Consider the following 21709-nt stretch of genomic DNA (forward strand, 5'->3'; position numbering starts at 1 on the left):
CCGTCTCCCCCCACACTCTCCCCGTCTCCCCCCACACTCTCCCCGTCTCCCCCCACACTCTCCTCGTCTCCCCCCACACTCTCCCCATCTCCCCCCACACACTCCTTTGTCTCCCCCCCCGCTCTCCCCCGTCTCCCCACACTCTCTGTCTCCCCAAGCTCTCTCCCGACTCCCCTTCACTCTCCCCGTCTCCCCCCACACTCTCCCCGTCTCCCCCCCACACTCTCCCCGTCAAGCCAGCTGTCTTAGCCCACCGTGCTAAACCAGCTAGTCGATTTCTCTCCCTTCTAATTATTTATCTCCACAATTCTTTCTCTCCCTCAATTCTTTCCCCCCTCCCCAATTCTTTGTCCCAATTATTTCCTCCCCACAATTCTTTCTCTCCCCAAAATTCTCTCTCCCCCCAATTCTTTCCCCCTCCCCAATTCTTTCTCCCCCCCAACTTTCTCCTTCCCCAATTCTTTCTCCTCCCCAATACTTTCTCTCCCCGCCAATTCTTTCTTTCTTCCCCCCAATTCTTTCCCCATCCCCAATTCTTTCCTCCCCTCCAATTCTTTATTTTCCCCCCAATTCTCTCCCTCCCCCAATTCTCTCCCTCCCCCCAATTCTCTCTACCTCCCGTCCCCAATTTCTCTACCGCCTTCCCCCAATTCTCTCCCTCCGCCCAGTCTCTCCCCCCCCAGTCTTTCTCTCCCAGCAGTCTCTCTCCACCCCGTCTCTCTCTCTCCCCCCTCCCCCAGTCTCTCTCCCCCTCCCCCGTCTCTCTCGCCCCTCCCCCAGTGTCTCTCTCTCCCCCTCTTGTCTCTCCCCCGTCTCTCCCTCCCAGTCTCTCCACCCTGTAACTCTCCTCCCCAATCTCTCCCCCCAGTCTCTCTCTCCACCCCGTCTCTCTCTCTCCCCCATCAGTCTCTCTCTCCCCCCAGTCTCTCTCCACCAAGTCTCTCTCCCCCACCGTGTTTCCCCCCCCAGTCCCTCTTTTCCCCCCCGTCTCTCTCTCCCCCCCAGTCTCTCTCTCTCTCTCCCCCCTAGTCTCTCTCTGCTGCCCCAGTATCTCCCCCCCAATCTCTCTCTCTCCCCCGTATCTCTCCACCCCCAGCCTCTCCCTCCCACAGTCTCTCCCCACACCCCAGTCTCAACCCCCCCAATCTCTACCCTCCCCCAGTCTCTAACACCCCCCAGTCTCTCCCCTCCCCCCGGTCGCTTCTCCCCCCCAGTGTCTCTCTCTCCCGCCCAATCTCTCCCCGTCTCTCTCTCTCCCCCTCTATCTCCGTCCCCCAGTGTCTCTCTCCCCCTCCAGTGTCTCTCCCCCCCCATCTCTCTCTCACCCCCCCAGTCTCTCTCCCCCTTTCCCTCCACCTCCCCCATCCTCTCCTCCTCCCCCTCCCATCCCCCCCCCAGTGTTTCCCTCGCCTCTCCCCCGTCTCCTCCCACCCCCCAGTCTCTCCCCCGCAGTCTCTGTTCCCCGCCCAGTATTTCCCCACGACCAATCTCTCCCCCACAGTCTCCCCCTTTCCCTCCCCCACAGTCTCTCCTCCCCCCACCCCAGTCTCTCCACCCCCCAACCACCCCAGTCTCTCCACCCCACCCCAGTCTCTCACCCCCCCCCCCCAGTCTCTCACCCCCGGTCTCTCTTCCCCCCCCCCAGTCTCTCCCCCACCCCCCAGTCTCTCACCCGCGGTCTCTCTCCCCTCACCCCCGACTCTCTCCCCCCCAGTCTCTCCACCCCCCCCAGTCTCTCCCCTCCTCCAGTCTCTCACTCCCCCCCAGTCTCTCTTTCGCCACCCCCCGTCTCTCTCTGCCCACCCAGTCTCCCCCCCACCCCCACCCCCACCCCATCCCCACCCGGTCTCACCCCACCCCCACCGTCCCCCCCCCATCCCCACAGTCTCCACCCCACCCCCACCGTCCCCCCATCCCCACCCAGTCTCCCCCCCCCACCCGGTCTCACCCCACCCCCCACCGTCCCCCCCATCCCCACCGTCCCCCCCATCCCCACCCAGTCTCACCCCACTCCCACCGCCCCCCCCCCCATCCCCCCACCCCCACCGTCCCCCCCATCCCCACCCATTCCCCTCCCCACCCCCACCCGGTCTCACCCCCCCCCCCATCCCCACCCAGTCTCACCCCCACCCCCACTGTCCCCCCATCCCCACCCAGTCTCCACCCCACCCCCACCATCCCCCTATCCCCACCCGGTCTCACCCCCACCCCCACCGTCCCCCCCATCCCCCCCCAGTCTCCCCCCCCCACACCAGTCTCTCTCCACCCCACCCAGTCTCCCCACCCCAACCCTCCCAGTCTCTCTCCCCCCACCCCCCCAGTCTCTCTCTCCCCCTCTCCCCTCCTTCTTGCTCCGCCCTCTTTCTCCCCCCATCTCTCTCCCCCCAGTCTCTCTCTCCCCCCCCCAGTCTCTCTCTCTCCCCCCCCAGTCTCTCTCTCCTCCCCCAGTCTCCCCCCCCACCGTCACCCAGTCTCACCCCACCCCCACCGTCCCCCCATCCCCACCCAGTCTCCATCCCCCCCACCCCGACCGTCCACCCCACCCCCACCGTCCCCCCATCCCCACCCGGTCTCACACCACCCCCACTGTCCCCCCATCCCCACCCGGTCTCACTCCACCCCCACCGTCCCCCCCACCCCCACCGCCCCCCCCACTCCCAACCATCCACACCCAGTCTCCCCCCACCCCCACCGTCCCCCCATCCCCACCCAGTCTCCCCCACCCCCACCAACCCCCCATCCCCACCCAGTCTCCCCCCCACCCCCACCGTCCCCCCATCCCCACCCAGTCTCCCCTCCACCCCCACCGTCCCCTCCATCCCCACCCAGTCTCCCCTCCACCCCCACCGTCCCCCCATCCCCACCCAGTCTCCCCCCCCACCCCCACCGTCCCCCCCATCCCCACCCAGTCTCCCCCCGCACCCCCACCGTCCCACCCAGTCTCCCCCCCACCCCCACCCGGTCTCACCCCACCCCCACCGCCCCCCATCCCAACCCGGTCTCACCCCACCCCCACCGTCCCCCTCATCCCCACCCAGTCTCCCCCCCACCCCCACCCCCACCCAGTTTCCCCCCCCACTGTCCCCCCATCCCCACCCAGTCTCCCCCCACCCCGTCTCTCTCCACCCCACCCAGTCTCTCCACCCCAACCCCCCAGTCTCTCTCCCCCCAACCCCCCCAGTCTCTCTCCCCCCAAACCCCCCAGTCTCTCTCCCCCAAACCCCCCAGTCTCTCTCCCACCACCCCCCCAGTCTCTCTCTCTCCAACCAGTGTCTCTCTCCCCCCTCTCCCCTCCTTCTCTCTCAGCCCTCTTTCTCCCCCCATCTCTCCCACCCATTCTCTCTCTCCGCCCGTCATATCTCTCCCCCCAGTCTCTCTCTCCTCACCCCAGTCTCTCTCCCCGTCTCTCTTTCCCCCTCCAGTCTCTCTCTCCCCCCCGCAGTCTCTCTCCCCCCCAGTCTCTCTCTCCCTCCCAGTCTCTCTCTCCCCCCCAGTCTCTCTCCCCATCCAGTCTCTCTCTCCCCCCAGTCTCTCTCCACCCCAATCTCTCTACCCCCCCAGTCTCTCTCTCCACCCCAGTCTCTCTCTCCCCCCGACTCTCTCGCCCCCCCAGTCTTTCCTCCCCCCCAGTCTCTCTCTCCCCCCCAGTCTCTCTCTCCCCTCAGTCTCCCTCCCCCCCAGTCTCTTCCCCCCCCAGTCTCTTCCGCCCCAGTCTCTTCCACCCCATCTCTCTCTCTCCCCCCAGTCTCCGCCCCCCCCGTCTCTCTCGTCCCACGTCTCTCTTCGCCCCCAGTCTCCCCCGTCTCTCTCTGACACCCCCAGTCTGTCTCTCACCCCCCCGTCTCTTCCCCCCCAGCCTCTCTTCTCCCCCCCCATCTCTCTTCCCCCGTCTCTCTTCCCCCCGTCTCTCTTCCCCCCGTCTCTCTTCCCCTCGTCTCTCTCCCCCACGTCTCTCTCTCCCCCCCCAGTCTCTCTCACCCCCTCCAGTCTCTCTCTCTCCCCCAGTCTCTCTCTCCCCCCCTGTAGCCACGTTAAATGGCTGACTCCCGATTAGAATGGTCAAACCCCGATTTAAAATGCCGAACGGAAGAGGCTGATGGGAAAATCAGCCAACAGGACTCAAACGGACAGCTGCAGGTAAAACAGTGTATTCGCCTCTGGGGAAGTCAGTCCAGACCGATACCTGCACCATCAACATCACAACAACCCAGCCATCTGCATTTTAATCAGCCATCCCCGGGAACAATTGCTACAAATTAGCAACATAAAGCCGACCCAGACCTTTCGGCGCCAGCAGTGGCTGACACAAAGAAAGGTAAACGACCACCCCCCGATCAAGAATCGGCTCATTATTGGAGCATATCGAACCAAGTGATTGGGACCAAGTCCAATCACTTGGAACCAGGTACGAGGTCCGCCCCGAGAGGCAGGAAGCTCCTGGGGACTATAAGAATAGGGGCCAAGTTTAAATCGACCCTTCTCTTCCTGCTCGCAACCTTCGAGACCCTTCTTCAAGAAACTGTAAGTGTTACTCCAGCGATCGCTACCAGACAGGCGCTCCTGACTATCGACTTGTACCAGCTTTTGAATCCCGCAGGCTCAGAACCAATTCGAAAGACCATTCGTTTCCCTGACCTGGTGGGCCATTTCCAAAGTTAAGTATTGGCCTTTAGTGGTAGGTAGTAGTCTAGAAGTAGGATTATTGTCTAAGTATTAATTGCTGGATATAATAAATGAGCGTTGATTTAACTCTTACTAAGCGGTGTGTTGCATTATTAATCATTACTTGAACTTGAACTACGTGGTGGTACCAGAAAGATACCTGTTGACTCATGAGCAAAGGTGACAGAATAAGAATAAGTAAACTAAGGCTAAAACGAGCAACAACCCCGAATCTCTCTCCCCCCCCCAGTCTCTCCTCTCCCCCAGTCTCACTCTCTCCCCCCCCGTCTCTCTCCCACCCCAGTCTCTTCCCCCCCAGTCTCTTCCACCCCGTCTCTCTCTCCCCCCCTCAGTCTCTCCCCCCAGTCACTCTCGTCCCACGTCTCTCTTCCCCCCCCCAGTCTCCCCCGTCTCTCTCTGACACCCCCAGTCTGTCTCTCACCCCCCATCTCTCCCACCCCAGTGTCTATTCCCCCCAGTCTCTCTTCCCCCCGCCTCTCTTCCCCCCGTCTCTCTTCCCCCCCCCAGTCTCCCCGTCTCTCTCTGACACCCCCAGTCTGTCTCTCACCCCCCGTCTCACCCACCCCCAGTGTCTCTTCCCCCCCAGTCTCTCTTCCCACCTCCAGTCTCTCCCCCCTCGTCTCTTCCCCCGTCTCTCCCCTCCCTCCAGTCACCCCCCTGTCTCTCTCCCCCTCCAGTCTCTCCCCCCCTCCAGCCCCCCCAATCTCTCTCCCCCATCTGTCCCCCTCAATACCTCTCCACACTCCCTCCAGTCACCCCCCCATCTCTCTTCCCCCCAATCTCTCTCACCCCCAATCTCTCTCTCCCCCCCAATCTCTCTCTCCCCCATCTCTCTCTCACCCCAATCTCTCTCTCTCCCGCCAATCTCTCTCTCCCCCCAATCTCTCTCTCCCCCCCAATCTCTTTCCCCGCCAATCTCTCTCTCTCCACCCCCCAATCACTCTCCCCCCTTCGCCCCCGTCTCTCTTCCCCCCGACTCTTTCCCCCGTCTCTCTCCCCCCCCAGCCTCTCCTCCCCGTCTCTCCCCCCCCATCTCTCTCTGACACCCCCAGGCTGTCTCTCACCCCCCCCGTCTCTCCCACCCCCAGTGTCTCTTCCCCCCGTCTCTCTCCCCCCCCGTCTCCCTTCCCCCGTCTCTCTTCCCCCCCATCTCTCTTCCCCCGTCTCTTCCCCCCAGTCGCTTCTCCTCAGTCTCTCCCCCCAAGTCTCTCTCCCCCATCTCTCTCCCCCCTCCCTCTCACCCCCCACCCATCTCTCCCCCCACCCATCTCTCCCCCCCAATCTCTCTCCCCATCTCCTCTCCCCACCCCCCAATCTCTCCCCACCCCCACAATCTCTCTCTCCCCCCTCCAGTCACTTCCCCCCCAGTCTCTTCCCCCCTCCAGTCTCTCCCCCCCTCCAGTCTCTCCCCCCCTCCAGTCCCCCAATCTCTCTCCCCCCTCTCAATCTCTCTCCCCCCTCCAGCCCCCCAATCTCTCTCCCCTCCCTCCAGCCACCCCAACCTCTCTCCCCCCAAATCTCTCTCCCCCCCCGCAATCTCTCTCTCCCCCCCAATCTCTATCACCCCCCCAATCTCTATCTTCCCCCCCAATCTCTGTCTCCCCCCCCAATCTCTATCTCCACCCCAAATCTCTATCTCCCCCCCAATCTCTATCTTCCCCCCCAATCTCTGTCTCCCCCCCCAATCTCTATCTCCCCCCAATCTCTATCTCCCCCCCAAAATCTCTATATCCCTCCCAATCTCTATCTCACCCCCGTCCAGCCCCTCCCAATCTCTATCCCCCCCTCCAGCCCCCCCAATCTCTCTCCCCCCTCCAGCCCCTCCCAATCTCTATCCCCCCCTCCAGCCCCCCCAATCTCTATCCCCCCCTCCAGCTCCCCCAATCTCTCTCTCCACCCCTCCAGCCCCCCAATCTCTCTCCCCCCTCCAGCCCCTCCCAATCTCTCTCCCCCTCCAGCCCCTCCCAATCTCTATCCCCCCCTCCAGCCCCTCCCAATCTCTATCCCCCCCTCCAGCCCCCCCAATCTCTCTCTCCACCCCTCCAGCCCCCCAATCTCTCTCCCCCTCCAGCCCCCTCAATCTCTCTCTCCACCCCTCCAGCCCCCCCAATCTCTCTCCCCCCAAATCTCTCTCTCCCCCCAATCTCTATCTCCCCCCAAAATCTCTATCTTCCCCCCCAAATCTCTATCTCCCCCCAAAATCTCTATCTCCCCCCAATCTCTATCTCCCCCCCCAAATCTCTATCTCCCCCCCCAATCTCTATCTCCCCCCCAATCTCTGTCTCCCCCCCCCAAATCTCTGTCTCCCCCCCCAATCTCTATCTCCCCCCCAATCTCTGTCTTCCCCCCCCAATCTCTATCTCCCCCCCAAAAATCTCTATATCCCCCCCAATCTCTCTCTCCACCCCTCCAGCCCCCCCCCCCCCCAATCTCTATCTCTCCACCCCTCCAGCCCCCCCCCCCCCCCCAATCTCTATCTCTCCCCCCCCCCCCAATCTCTATCTCCCCCCCCCCAAAAAAATCTCTATCTCCCCCCCCGCCAGTCTCTCCCCGGCTGCAGGGACAGGAAGGCGGCTCCGGGGCTGGCGCGGCCCCGCGGGAGGAAGCCGGCGGCAGGAATCGGGCCCGATGGACAGAGTGGTCACTTCCGACAGCCTGGCCGCCAAGAAGCCGCCGCGACTGGCCTCGGGCTCCGGGCAAGCGAGCGCCGAGTCGCCGGAGAGGTAGGGCGGCCGAGACCGGGGGGGAGGAGGCGGCCGGGATCCGGGAGCCGCCAGGACGGCGGCACAGCCCGGGGAACCCGGGAGGTCGGGCTGGGGGCCCCGGTTAGACTGAGGCCCGGAGCCCCGGCCCAGGTTAGACTGAGGCCCGGAGCCCCGGCCCAGGTTAGACTGAGGCCCGGGGATGAGGCCCGGAGCCCCGGCCCCGGTTAGACTGAGGCCCGGGGATGAGGCCCGGAGCCCCGGCCCCGATTAGACTGAGGCCCGGGGATGAGGCTCGGAGCCCCGGCCCCGGTTAGACTGAGGCCCGGGGATGAGGCTCGGAGCCCCGGGGTTTTGACAGCTCCACACTGGGGGCTTTTGTTTCTCTGAAAGCTTTGCCTCGCCGAGGATGATTATCTGCTCTCGGGTCAGTGAGATCTCTGAAAATATAAAGTGAGGGTGTTGTGTGAAATGCTTTTCCAGATTGGCTCTGCTGTCAATGAGAAAGCGGGAAGGAAGCAGCAGTGAGCGGGGTTGATCCCAGTGCCAGAGCTGCAGACCCAACCTCTGGTGCAGCTGGGCTAAAGGAGGCTCCTCCATGCTGGCTGAGTGGAATCCAAGCAGCAACTCTCTTTTGCCTCTGATACTTGGCCCACGGGATAAATACTTGAAGGAGGAAGAAAGTTGACAGGAATATGAGGATAGAGCAGAGGGGACTGCTTGGAGTTAATTGGATGACCCATCATTGGGCTGGCACAGTCTCGATGGGCTGACTGACATCCCTCTGTGCTGCTGGGCAATGCTGTGAGTGTCAGGGGAATGCTGCGGCCCGGTGAGGGCAACACGGTGAGGGCGGCCCGGTGAGGGCAACACGGTGAGGGCGGCCCGGTGAGGGCGGCCCATTAGCACAGTGGTTAGCATCGGTGCTTCACAGCTCCAGGGTCCCAGGTGCGATTCCCGACTTGGGTCACTGTCTGTGCGGAGTCGGCACGTTCTCCCCGTGTCTGCGTGGGTTTCATAGAACAGACAGTTCAGAAGGAGGCCATTCGGCCCATCGAGTCTGCACCGACTCATATAAGCCCTCACTTCCACCCTATCCACGTAACCCAATAACCCCATCTAACCTTTTTGGACATTAAGGGCAATGGAGCATGATCAATCCACCTAACCTGCACGTCTTTGGACTGTGGGAGGAAACCGGAGCACCCGGAGGAAACCCACGCAGACAGGTGGAGAATGTGCAGACTCCGCACAGACAGTGACCCAGCGGGGAATCGAACCTGGGACCCTGGCGCTGTGAATCCACAGTGCTATCCACTTGTGCTACTGTGCTGCCCCGTGTTTCCTCCGGGTGCTCAGGTTTCCTCCCACAGCCCAAAGATGTGCGGGTTAGGTGGATTGGCCATGATAAATTGCCCTTAGTGTCCAAAAAAGTTAGGTGGGTTACGGGGATAGGGTAGAGGTGTGGGCTTGGGTAGGTTGCCCTTTCCAAGGGCCGGTGCAGACTCGATGGGCTGAATGGCCTCCTGCACTGTAAATTCTATGATTCTATGATTGAGATTTGAGGACAATGCCACAAGTGTGCTGCTTGAATCTCGAATGGAGAGTTATTCCAGCCCTCTCTTTAAAACTGCCAGATGTCAGAGCATTTCAGAATACTGCAGGTAGGGGGTCTGAGATCAGTAACTTTTCGAGGCTAACACGGGCGACGGTCCAACAGCAGAGAGTTACGCTTCCAGCACTTTCAATATTATTTCTTAGCCAGGGAAATTAAAGCGGTGCCTGCATTTTCTGCTCAGTGGCAAGAGAATGCTCAGATTGTTTCAATAATACATCTCTCTGTATGTAAAAACCGAACCATCTGCTTGCTGTTTGTTTTTACTAGAGTTCAGTACTATTAAAGTGCAGTGCTAATAAATTATTTAGTAAAGTAAAGTCACCATAGTCCCAGGTGACCATGGGCTGCTTTCCCCTTTGAGTGAGAGAGCTGACTGGTGGTGATTTAACCTGAGGATCAGCAAATCTTAGACGACGGGTAAGGTTGAGAAACGGGGCCTTCATGAATAACCTCAGCCGGTACAGGAATTGAACCTGCGCTGCTGGCCTCGCTCTGCATCACAAACCAGTTGTCCAGCCAATTGAGCTAAACCAGTGGCAAAATTCAGATATTTCTCTGTGAACTTTTACAAGTTGTATTGACTGGGAATTATACTAAAGATTTGCCAAAGTTGTTTCACAGAGTCATAGATGTTTACAGCATGGAAACAGGCCCTTTGGCCCAGCTTGCCCATGCCGCCCAGTTTCTATCACTAAGCTAGTCCCACTTGCCCGCATTTGGCCTATATCCCTCTATACTCACCCTGCCCATGTAACTGTCTAACTGCTTTTTAAAGGACAAAATTGTACCCGCCTCTACCACTGCCTCTGGCAGCCCATTCCACCTCTGGTCTCTTTTGTATCTCTCCCCCTCTCACCTTAAACCTATGCCCTCTAGTTCTAGACTCCTCTACCTTGGGAAAAGATGTCAACTATCTACCTTATCTATGTTCCTCATTATTTTATAGACCTCTATACGATCACCCCTAAACCTCCTCCACTCCAGGGAAAAAAGTCCCAGCCTATCCAGCCTCTCCTTATAACTCAAATCCTGGTAGCATCTCCTTTGTTAACAAAGAGCAAAATATTGGGATGTTGCCAATTTTTGTACCTAGATGAATGCCCCATTAAGATATAGGAAATTAGTTGGTGTCGTGAAGTTCATTAGGTAAAGATTCATCAGACATCTGGTGACTACAAAAATCCCATGCACATGGGAAATATTCAGTAAAACTGTAGCAAAACTGGAACATAGATAATAATAATCTTTATTGTCACAAGTAGGCTTACATTAACACAGCAATGCGTTACTGTGAAAAGCCCCTAGTCGCCACATTCCGGCGCATGTTCGGAGACACAGAGGGAGAATTCAGAATGTCCAAATTACCTAACAACACGTCTTTTGGAACTTGTGGGAGGAAACCTGAGAACCCGGAGGAAACCCTATATTTCATCGGTATTTCCCGATTGTGTTTCCTCCTAATTCAGAGCTACTTAACTAAAATTATGGGATGATTGAGTGGTTTTGTTTTAGCAAAAAAACAGTTTTGAACTAACAGTGGACTGTGGTCTTAACTTGCATTTGTTTCGCCAAATATAAAAATGTAACTATAAGGGAGGAGAGAGAGTCCTCCTCCCTTCGTTCAATCATTGCATTATGCTCTTCCAGAGAGAGTGGTATGATGCCTTGTGGCAAACCTGCCCTGAATGTTTTGGACACGCCACAGTCACCGCTTAGGGTAATAAGAGACTAACAATCACAAATGTAAAAATCAGAGTAATCGCGTTGAATACTGGGTCGGGCCCGCTAATCATATGCAAACGGTGTTTTCTGTCTGTGTGTTCTGGACCCCACTGTCGCTGCTGTCGAGGTGATGGAGAATTGCGATTTGGCGTCAAATCGATGCCCGCCGCCATTTTTTCGGCGGAACCTATTCTCCGGCTAATCACGTTTCCCGATTTCAGCGTCAGCCAAAGGAGAATCCCGCCCAATGTATTTTCTGTGCCTGGCAGCATTTTTCATCACATTTGTGGATCTAAAACCTTTGACACAGGCCATTTGTTTTTCCTGATAAATGCTGGGTTGGTTCCATTGAATGCGTACATTCTATTGCGAGATGTACAAAACCAACAAAATGCAATTGCTGAAAATCGGAAAGCAAAGCCAAAAAGACAGAGCAGACAAAAAGGGGTTCACATTTCAGATGCTCAAAGCCCGACTGCTTCGATGAATTATTCTGTCCAAAATGCTAGCCTGTGCTCTCTGTACAGTTGCCGATTCACTCCTTGAATGTTTCCACCATTTTCTGTGGCTGTCTCTTTGATTGCTGGGTGAATCTGATTGTTTCTGATTGCAAGGCAATTTTTAAAAATTCTTTCATGGGATGTTGGCGAGGCTGGCAAGGTCAGCATTTGTTGCACATCCCTTTAACAAAGTGGTCGTTCGGGAATTTCAGAGAAACAGTTAAGAGTCAACACATTGCTGTGGGCCTGGAACCACATGGAGGCCAGACCGGGTAAGGATGGCAGATTTCCTTCCCGAAAAGGACATTAGTGAATCAGATGGACATCTTATGACAATTGATGATAGTTTCATGGTCTGATACTATTACTGAGACGAGCTTTCAATTCCAGTTTTTAAAAAAATCTATCAATTGAATTTAAACTCCCATCGGCTGCCATGGTGGCGTTTGAACCCATTTACCCAGAGCATTGACCTGGATCTCTGGATTACTAATCCAATAATATCCCATACCGGGACCAAGGATCTCACGGTGGAAGCCCTGCCTGCCAAGAGCTGCCTGCCCATCACAGGCCGGCAGTTCTATTGAACGACAATGCCATTGGGGACGGGCCCAGGTCACAGGTGGATTAAAGCAGGAAGGGGTTTGCAAAGTGGGGTGGTGGGGAAGCGGTTCATCAACTAGGGCAGTGGTTGTGGAGGGAGGGGGGGGGGGGAAGGGTTGGTTCTCAGTACCCCTCCCCTGCCTGATGTTGTGTCTCTAAATCAAGCACTAAGTGCCTGACAACAAGGGACCCGTTTTGGAGCCAGTAAGCAACCCCTCTTGCTTTCTTACGGGCCTCGATTGGGAGGAGTAGGCCTTCCATGGGCCTATGGTGAAAGATTGGGACTAGCACTTTCAAAGAGCCTACACAGGCATAATGGGCCGACACAGGCAACAATGGGCTGAATGGCCTCCTTCAGTGCTGTACTATTCTATCATTCTATGATTGGATTGGATTTGTTTATTGTCACGTGTACCGAGGTACAGTGAAAAGTATTTTTCTGCGAGCAGCTCAACAGAACATTAAGTGCATGGGAAGAAAAGTGAATAAAAGAAAATACATAATAGGGCAACACAAGGTATACAATGTAACTACATAAGCACCGGCATGGGATGAAGCATACAGGGATGTAGTGTTAATGAGGTCAGTCCATAATAGGGTCATTTAGGAGTCTGGTAATAGCAGGGAAGAAGCTGTTTTTGAGTCTGTTCGTGTGTGTTCTCAGACTTCTGGTTTACTAAAGTAGTTGAATCACTTGTCAAGAGGAAGAAGGAGATTTATGTAAAGATGAGAGGTGAAGGTTCAGTTAGGGTGCTTGAGAGTTACAAGTTAGCCAGGAAGGATCTAAAGAGAGAGCTAAGAAGAGCCAGGAGGGAACATGAGAAGTCCTTGGCAGGTAGGATCAAGGAAAACCCTAAAGCTTTCTAGAGGTATGTCAGGACTAAAAGAATGACGAGGGTAAGAGTAGGGCCAGTCAAGGACAGTAGTGGGAAGTTGTGCGTGGAGTCCGAGGAGATAGGAGAGGCGCTAAATGAATATTTTTCGTCAGTGCTCACACAGGAAAAAGACAATGTTGTCGAGGAGAATACAGAGATACAGGCTACTCGACTAGACGGGTTTGAGGTTCATAAGGAGGAGGTGTTAGCAATTCTGGAAAGTGTGAAAATAGATAAGTCCCCTGGGCCGGATGGGATTTATCCTAGGATTCTCTGGGAAGCTAGGGAGGAGATTGCAGAGCCTTTGGCTTTGATCTTTATGTCGTCATTGTCTACAGGAATAGTGCCAGAAGACTGGAGGATAGCAAATGTTGTCCCCTTGTTCAAGAAGGGGAGTAGAGACAACCCCGGTAACTATAGACCAGTGAGCCTTACTTCTGTTGTGGGCAAAGTCTTGGAAAGGATTATAAGAGACAGGATGTATAATCATCTGGAAAGGAATAATTTGATTAGGGATAGTCAACACGGTTTTGTGAAGGGTAGGTCGTGCCTCACAAACCTTATTGAGTTATTTGAGAAGGTGACCAAACAGGTGGACGAGGGTAAAGCAGTTGATGTGGTGTATATGAATTTCAGTAAAGTGTTTGATAAGGTTCCCCACGGTAGGCTATTGCAGAAAATACGGAGGCATGGGATTGAGGGTGATTTAGCGGTTTGGATCAGAAATTGGCTAGCTGTAAGAAGACAGAGGGTGGTGGTTGATTGGAAATGTTCAGCCTGGAGTTCAATTACTAGTGGTGTACCACAAGGATCTGTTTTGGGGCCACTGCTGTTTTTTATTTTTATAAATGACCTGGAGGAGGGCGTAGAAGGATGGGTGAGTAAATTTGCGGATGACACTAAAGGCGGTGGAGTTGTGGACAGTGCGGAAGGATGTTGCAGGTTACAGAGGGACATAGATAAGCTGCAGAGCTGGGCTGAGAAGTGGCAAACGGAGTTTAATGCAGAAAAGTGTGAGGTGATTCATTTTGGAAGGAGTAACAGGAATACAGAGTACTGGGCTAATGGTAAGATTCTTGCTAGTGTGGATGAGCAGAGATCTCGGTGTCCATGTACATAGATCCCTGAAAGTTGCCACCCAGGTTGATAGGGTTGTTAAGAAGGCGTATGGTGTGTTAGCATTTATTGGTAGAGGGATTGAATTTCGGAGTCATGAAGTCATGTTGCAGGTATACAAACCTCTGGTGCGGCCTCATTTGGAGTATTGCGTGCAATTCTGGTTGCCGCATTATATGAAGGATGTGGAAGCATTGGAAAGGGTGCAGAGGAGATTTACCAGGATGTTGCCTGGTAGGGAGGGAAGATCTTATGAGGAAAGGCTGAGGGACTTGAGGCTGTTTTCGTTAGAGAGAAGAAGGTTAAGAGGTGACTTTATAGAGGCATACAAGATGATCAGAGGATTAGATAAGGTGGACAGTGAGAGCCTTTTTCCTCGGATGGCGATGGCTAGCACGAGGGGACATAGCTTTAAATTGAGAGGAGATAGATATAGGACAGATGGCAGAGTAGGTTCTTTACTCAGAGAGTAGTAGGGGCGTGGAATGCCCTGCCTGCAACAGTAGTAGACTCTCCAACATTAAGGGCATTTAAATGGTCATTGGATAAACATATAGATGATAATGGAAGAGTGTAGATGGGCTTTAGATTGGTTTCACAGGTCGGCGTAACATCGAGGGCCGAAGGGCCTGTACTGCGCTGTAATGTTCTAGTTCTAATTCTAATTCTGTATCTCCTGCCCGATTGAAGAAGTTGGAAGAGTGAGTGAGCCGGATGGGAGGGGTCTTTGATTATGTTGCCCGCTTTCCCCAGGCAGCGGGAGGTGTAAATGGAGTCAATGGATGGGAGGCAGGTTCGTGCGATGGACTGGGCGGTGTTGATGACTCTCTGAAGTTTCTTGCGGTCCTGGGCCGAGCAGTTGCCATACCAGGCTGTGATGCAGCCCGATAGGATGCTTTTTATGGTGCATCTGTAAAAGTTGGTAAGGGTTAATGTGGACATGCCGAATTTCCTTAGTTTCCTGAGGAAGTATAGGCGCTGTTGTGCTTTCTTGGTGGTAGCATCGACGTGGGTGGACCAGGACAGATTTTTGGAGATGTGCACCCCTTGGAATCTGAAACTGCCAACCATCTCCACCTCGGCCCCGTTGATGCTGACAGGGGTGTGTACAGTACTTTGCTTCCTGAAGTAAATGACCAGCTCTTTAGTTTTGCTGGCATTGAGGGAGAGATTGTTGTCGCTACACCACTCCACTAGGTTCTCTATCTCCCTCCTGTATTCTGACTCGTCGTTATTCGAGATCCGGCCCACTATGGTCGTATCGTCAGCAAACTTGTAGATGGAGTTGGAACCAAATTTTGCCACGCAGTCGTGTGTGTACAGGGAGTAGAGTAGGGGGCTAAGTACGCAGCCTTGCGGGGCGCCGGTGTTGAGGACTATTGTGGAGGAGGTGTTGTTCATTCTTACTGATTGTGGTCAGTTCTATGAACTGACAATGTAGACTTGTCATTCTGTGGATATGCCACAGGCAGAAAGTTGGGCTGACAGTGCGACCAGTTGAAATAAATGTTTTATGTCCATATTTATAATAGAAATATTAATATAGGGATAGAACGTATGATACTTGAAATGGGTCTGAATTAACTGTGTATGCCCTGGACCAATTATCTCCTCCTTAACCCTCCTCCATCTGAGGATCACTCTTGGTCTTTGCTGCATATTGTGGAAATCGGCTACCATTTGACAAACTTTTTATTTTTTGCAAACTTAATTATTGTTGCAAGTATAACTTTATATGATGTCGCAATTTTAAAAAAAATAAAGAAAACAAATCATTTGAAATATGTAGACAAACTGTCCAGTCACAAAATATTCCGGACACAGTGGGTGCAATTCTCCCATCGGGAGACTAAGTCCCGATGCCGGAGTGAAAACCGGAGTGTTTCATCCGGCGTCGGAGGCCGCTCCCAGTCCCCTATTCTCCCGTCCCCGGGGGGCTAGGAGCGGCGGTGCGTCATTTACACGCACGGGCCATGCCGCCGTGTAAATGATGTCATCCGCGCATGCGCAGGTTGACCAGCGCCAACCCGCGCATGCGCGATTGCCGTCCTCCCCGCGGCCGCCCTGCAAGAAGATGTCGGATGGATCTTGCGGGGCGGCGGAGGATCGATGGGCCAGGCCCCTTTTGAGCCCCCCCCCCAGCGTTCCCGCGCTGTTCCCGCCGGCAGCGACCAGGTGTGGATGGCGCTGGTGGGAACCTGTCGTGTTGGGCAGGCCGCTCGGCCCATCCGTGCCAGAGAATTGCCGCTCGCCCGTTACAAACGGCGAGCGGCTATTCTCTGAGAGGCCAGCCGTGATTCTCGCCGCGCCGGTTTGGGGGGGGGGGTGGGAGAATCGCGTGCGGGTGCCGGGGCGGCGTGGCGGGACTCAGGCACCGCCCCGGCGATTCTCCCACCCGGTGTGTGTGGGGGGGTGGTGGAGAGAATTCCGCCCAGTGTGTCCAACCTCTTAATTGAGCTGCGTGGCATCTTACCCAGTATTTACTTAACACCAATAAGTTGTCGTCTTTTGGCCTGAGAAGGATATATACTTAAAGCAAGACAACAATACACTGTAGCTTACTTGCTATGTTGCCACCCTAATAAAGCTGAGTTACTTAGAGCAGCGCTACAGCAGATAATATATAATTATCTGTTATGGCACTGTGCACTAGTTGCCTGGCAGGAGAGAGACAATGATCGTGAGGGCTGTTCTCACAGGACGAGGCTATCCCGTTGTAATCTGGGTGTGCTGATCCCAAATGCAGAATACTTGACTGCAAAATTTGTGGTATATGAAATGAAAAACACGCACGAATGTTCTTTGGCCAACCTATGATGTACAGTCCCTCCCTGCCTACACTTATCATAGTTTGCTGCCTATATCTGGTAAATGGGGCTTAACCATTTGCAGTTATCATAGCAGCCAGTATCATAGATGCTGGTTATAACATGTTAAGTGTGTTGGGTATTTTGGGCAATCCAGTAATTACTAACCTTGCTGATCAGTCAGCCGTTCGTACCTTGTGGAAGTGTGGTTAGATTGGTGATCAGATTTGGATGAATCTAATGAGGCGCCATTTCCAGTTTTTTGGTTAGTTAGGGGCCTTTGGTTTTTACCGGCCTTGTAAAGTGGGCAAGTGCCGTTAACACTGATGCGTGAGGGGATTGGGTTTTAATCAGCGACTGCTGTCGATGGAGCCTGACGTTCCCTCCTGTTTATCCAGCCCTGCAGGATCTCATGTTGAATGGTGTAAACAGCTCATAGCTGCTACTATCTCAACTCAGCTTTCAACTATAACAGTGCCAGACGCCGTCTCCAAAGATTATAGGGTAAGTGATGTTACTTTAAACACTCCACGCCCCCAGCCTTAGAATCTGCTTCCTTCAGTAACACACTTGTTCATTTGCCTCCTCTTCAGATTTCCCCCAGGCCACTGCCATGTTCAGCTGAGACTTTGTGCGTCTATCTAAGTGACAACTTGGAATTGTGTGAGGGTAACTCCTGAATTATCCCTCCCTCTGGTTAAGCATCTCTTTCACAGCCTCCCCCACGCCACCCAATAATTTAGTCATTAGGGAGCTCAGTGTGGAGTGTGATGAATGTTGTTTCACTCTGGTATAAATATACCCAACGTATTAAGCCACTGGCCAGCTTTGTGTACAATAAAAAAAATGTTGAAAATAATGTGTTTCCTGCACAAACGCTAAATACGTTAAAGTAACTGACATGAAAATGAAAATCGCTTATTGTCACAAGTAGGCTTCAAATGAAGTTACTGTGAAAAGCCCCTAGTCGCCACATTCCGGCGCCTGTTCGGGGAGGCTGGTACGGGAATTCTGCACATTATAGATTAATGTGCAGTAGTTTGGCTCATTGGTGAATGTGGTGTAGTAGAAGGTCCTTGAGGATGAGGAACTTAACAGGGTTACAGACAAAATGTGGGACAAAGCACAATTTTCAAAGAGGCACAACTGGCTGAATGGTCATCTATGCTGTAACTTTCTTGACTCCAAAGTAGTATAATCAATGAAGGGCCACCTAATCTAAATCCCTTACACAGGAGGCTATAGAATAATAAGATTGAAGGATCTAACCTGTGCACAGCTGATAGTTCAAACAAACTATTGAGTTGAGAGAAAGGATACTGTATCAAAGAGTCAGTTCTTTCCCTTTTACCTTGGGTGTCTAGGTTATGAACATTTTTTAATGTATTATCTGTTACCTATATAATTCCCAACCTGCAGGTGATTCAAACACTGTGCTGGCACATAATCAGCTGATATCGCATATGGACTGTCAGCTATCATCTCCTTTGACTGAACAGGGTCTGATGGTCTTGAATCCTGATCTAAACCTGTCAGTTATTAAATAAATGTACAGTTGAGAGCTCAGATTACTTGGGTTTCGGCACTATAGAAGTAGATGTGCAGAAATCTTGCAACAGAGTCTGTTGCTTGACAAGCATTTTTACTGTGATACCTAGTTTGAGATACATGTGAAGAAACTAATTAACTTTACAACTAGCACTTTCCACCAGATCAAAATTTTCTAAAGCCGTTAATATTTATCCCTGAAATTCTGTATCTTTATATTTATGTCTGTCGTTGTGTTCTGATGATTTCTCAATGAATGTTCTCTCCTCTCGTTCTCTTTTGAATAGATGGACACACTTTATTTTCTGATGCTCTTGGTGTTTTGTGCAATATATATCTATTGTGTACTGTCCAACACCCGATCTTAGACAGCAAAGTCTCATTCTGTACTGCCTGGCTCAATCGCAGTTTCACATCGTCTTTTATGCCATTTGACCTATCATTCACCTTTGTGATTTGTCTCCAACCCTCACCTGAATTTTTCTCTGTCAATCTCTAATGGTGCCGCTACTATAAGCTTACAGATTCCCATAATAAACCTGGATTATACCCATGCAACTTATTGCAAAGACCATATTACTTTATCCTGGTTTCCCCATTGTACTTGCCCTGATGAGTCCACTCTCTGTACTGGAGATTCTGAAATCCCGTCTTTTTCAGGCAGCCAAGGCTTCCCCTCACATGATGATCACAAGCATCTCTGCTGGCATCCATTCCATTTCCTGAGCCACCCCAGTCTCTTCAACTATTTTGTTTAACGCAAAGAAATAAGTCAACAAAATCAAATGAAGTGAGGGACAAATTAAAGGGACAGTCCCTTAAAGGGAAACTGCCTTAAACAAAAACGAATCACAAATGAAACTTAAAAAAAAAAATTTAGACTACCCCAGTATTTTTTCCAATTAAGGGGCAATTTAGCATGTCCAATCCACCTACCCTGCACATTTTAGGGGTGAAACCCACGCAGACATGGGGAGAATGTGCAAACTCCACACAGATACTGACCCGGGGCGGGATCGAACCTGGGTCTTCAGCGCCGCAGGCAGCAGTACTAACCACTGCACCACCGTGCCGCCCATCACAAACAAAACTTAAAAAAAATATATTAAAAATAATAAATTTAGAGTGCCCAATTTTTTTTTCCAGTTACGGGCAATTTAGCCTGGCCAATTCACCTATCCTGCACATCTTTGGGTTGTGGGGGTGAGACCCACGCAGAAACAGGGAGAATCACAAATGAAACTTAACCATTAAACCAAAATGTCATTAACGGGGTCAATATGGCACCCCAGTCCCTGTGGTGCCCAACGGGCACAAAATGTCTCAAGGGTGCCCGTGGACACCTGATGCTCCCTCGAATGTAGCCGCGGAAGTGGGACAGACAGTCGGGTCGGCGGACAACCCCTCGATCGTAAACACTTATCCCTAATCATCAGCTCCACCAGCTGCTACATTCACAGATCATTTTCTGCAATTCTGCCATTTTCAGCAAGGTCCCACTACCAGGCAGTATCATCCCCTCTCTTACAACCCCTTCCCCTGTCCACTTTGCAGTGCCATTGTTACCTCCAGGATATCCTTATTCTTCTCCACTGGCAGCATCCCGTGTAACTACAGATGCGACAGCTGTTCATTTATGCTCTCTATTGTTTAATGCCCCGAGCCTTCTATGTGAAACAGCAATCTTTGCATTGTTTCTTCAATTTATTGTAAGGGATTTCCCGCCGTGCTGCTTCTCCTCTGTACTTTTATTGTTTCCACTGTTCATAGAATATAGAACGATACAGCGCAGTACAGGCCCTTCGGCCCACGATGTTGCACCGAAACAAAAGCCATCTAACCTACACTATGCCATTATCATCCATATGTTTATCCAATAAACTTTTAAATGCCCTCAATGTTGGCGAGTTCACTACTGTTGCAGGTAGGGCATTCCACGGCCTCACTACTCTTTGCGTAAAGAACCTACCTCTGACCTCTGTCCTATATCTATTACTCCTCAGTTTAAAGCTATGTCCCCTCGTGCCAGCCATTTCCATCCGCGGGAGAAGGCTCTCACTGTCCACCCTATCTAACCCCCTGATCATTTTGTATGCCTCTATTAAGTCTCCTCTTAACCTTCTTCTCTCCAACAAAAACAACCTCAAGTCCATCAGCCTTTCCTCATAAGATTTTCCCTCCATACCAGGCAACATCCTGGTAAATCTCCTCTGCACCCTCTCCAAAGCCTCCACGTCCTTCCTATAATGTGGTGACCAGAACTGTACGCAATACTCCAAATGCGGCCGTACCAGAGTTTTGTACAGCTGCAACATGACCTTCTGACTCCGGAACTCAATCCCTCTACCAATAAAGGCCAACACTCCATAGGCCTTCTTCACAACCCTATTAACCTGGGTGGCAACTTTCAGGGATCTATGTACATGGACACCTAGATCCCTCTGCTCATCCACACTTCCAAGAACTTTACCATTAGCCAAATATTCCGCATTCCTGTTATTCCTTCCAAAGTGAATCACCTCACACTTCTCTACATTAAACTCCATTTGCCACCTCTCAGCCCAGCTCTGCAGCTTATCTATATCCCTCTGTAACCTGCTACATCCTTCCACACTGTCGACAACACCACCGACTTTAGTATCGTCTGCAAATTTACTCACCCACCCTTCTGCGCCCTCCTCTAGGTCATTGATAAAAATGACAAACAGCAACGGCCCCAGAACAGATCCTTGTGGTACGCCACTTGTAACTGAACTCCATTCTGAACATTTCCCATCAACCACCACCCTCTGTCTTCTTTCAGCTAGCCAATTTCTGATCCACATCTCTAAATCTCCCTCTATTTCCCTATTTTTCCTGTCTTCAATCTAAACAGTTTATTTTTCTTTTTTCAGCTCTGACTAAGGGTGTGCATCTGGAATAGTAACATGTCTTTTCTCTTTATAGATACTGATTGATCTGCTCTGTATTTTTAGCATTGTCTGTTTTTAATTTCTAATTTCCAGCATTTTACTTTTGTCATTACTCTTGTCTCTTGGCAACGAGTTGACCGCACGCTCAGTGACCGACTCTAGCACCTGTACACTCAGGGAGGTTTCTCTGACTGACTGCTGTAGCTGACGGAGTAGAACGTCGTCCACGTTCTTCCCATTGTTTTGACGCAGCAATGGCACTTTCTCAGTGAGATGGCTGATGCCCAGTCTCTGCTGCTCTTGGGTCTGCTGCCAAATTCAAGCATCCTTCAAAACAGGAGTTAGGTCATGTGAATATGTAAATGATGTTCCTGACCCCTGTTAAAGAACCCCTTTAACAAATTAGGCGCTGATGACCGGCGCAGGCTTCGGGCCTAATCCACTTAGGAATCATTAGCGGTCCCAAAACAAAGCAAATTATTCTTATTTTTCTGAATGATGCACCTTCCTGTGGGGAGAGCAGAAGTGCTTCACTGAGCCCACAGCAGCTGCAATCATTTGTCCCCTATCTTAGCTCTCGCCTCATCCTAGCCCAGCCCTCTCATTACCTCCCACCACCCTAA

General features: G+C 52.6%; 1 protein-coding gene across 4 annotated transcripts in view; it reads left to right on the forward strand.

Moving 5' to 3' along the window:
- The first annotated feature begins 7221 nt into the window (after window positions 1–7221).
- LOC140421280 (phosphatidylinositol-3-phosphate phosphatase MTMR1-like) overlaps window positions 7222–21709 on the forward strand; it is a 94371-nt gene continuing 79883 nt past the window's right edge. For 3 of the 4 annotated variants that reach the window (XM_072505868.1, XM_072505867.1, XM_072505870.1), the window contains exons 1-2: window positions 7223–7406; window positions 17025–17130. In XM_072505868.1, coding sequence (XP_072361969.1) covers window positions 7312–7406; window positions 17025–17130 — 201 coding nt within the window. In that variant the 5' untranslated portion in view covers window positions 7223–7311. Of the gene's footprint in view, window positions 7407–17024; window positions 17131–21709 lie in introns of all 4 variants that reach the window. The other variant, XM_072505869.1, reaches the window with a different exon arrangement.

This window comes from Scyliorhinus torazame, chromosome 5 (genome assembly GCF_047496885.1).
Source record: "Scyliorhinus torazame isolate Kashiwa2021f chromosome 5, sScyTor2.1, whole genome shotgun sequence".
Lineage (NCBI taxonomy): Eukaryota > Metazoa > Chordata > Chondrichthyes > Carcharhiniformes > Scyliorhinidae > Scyliorhinus > Scyliorhinus torazame.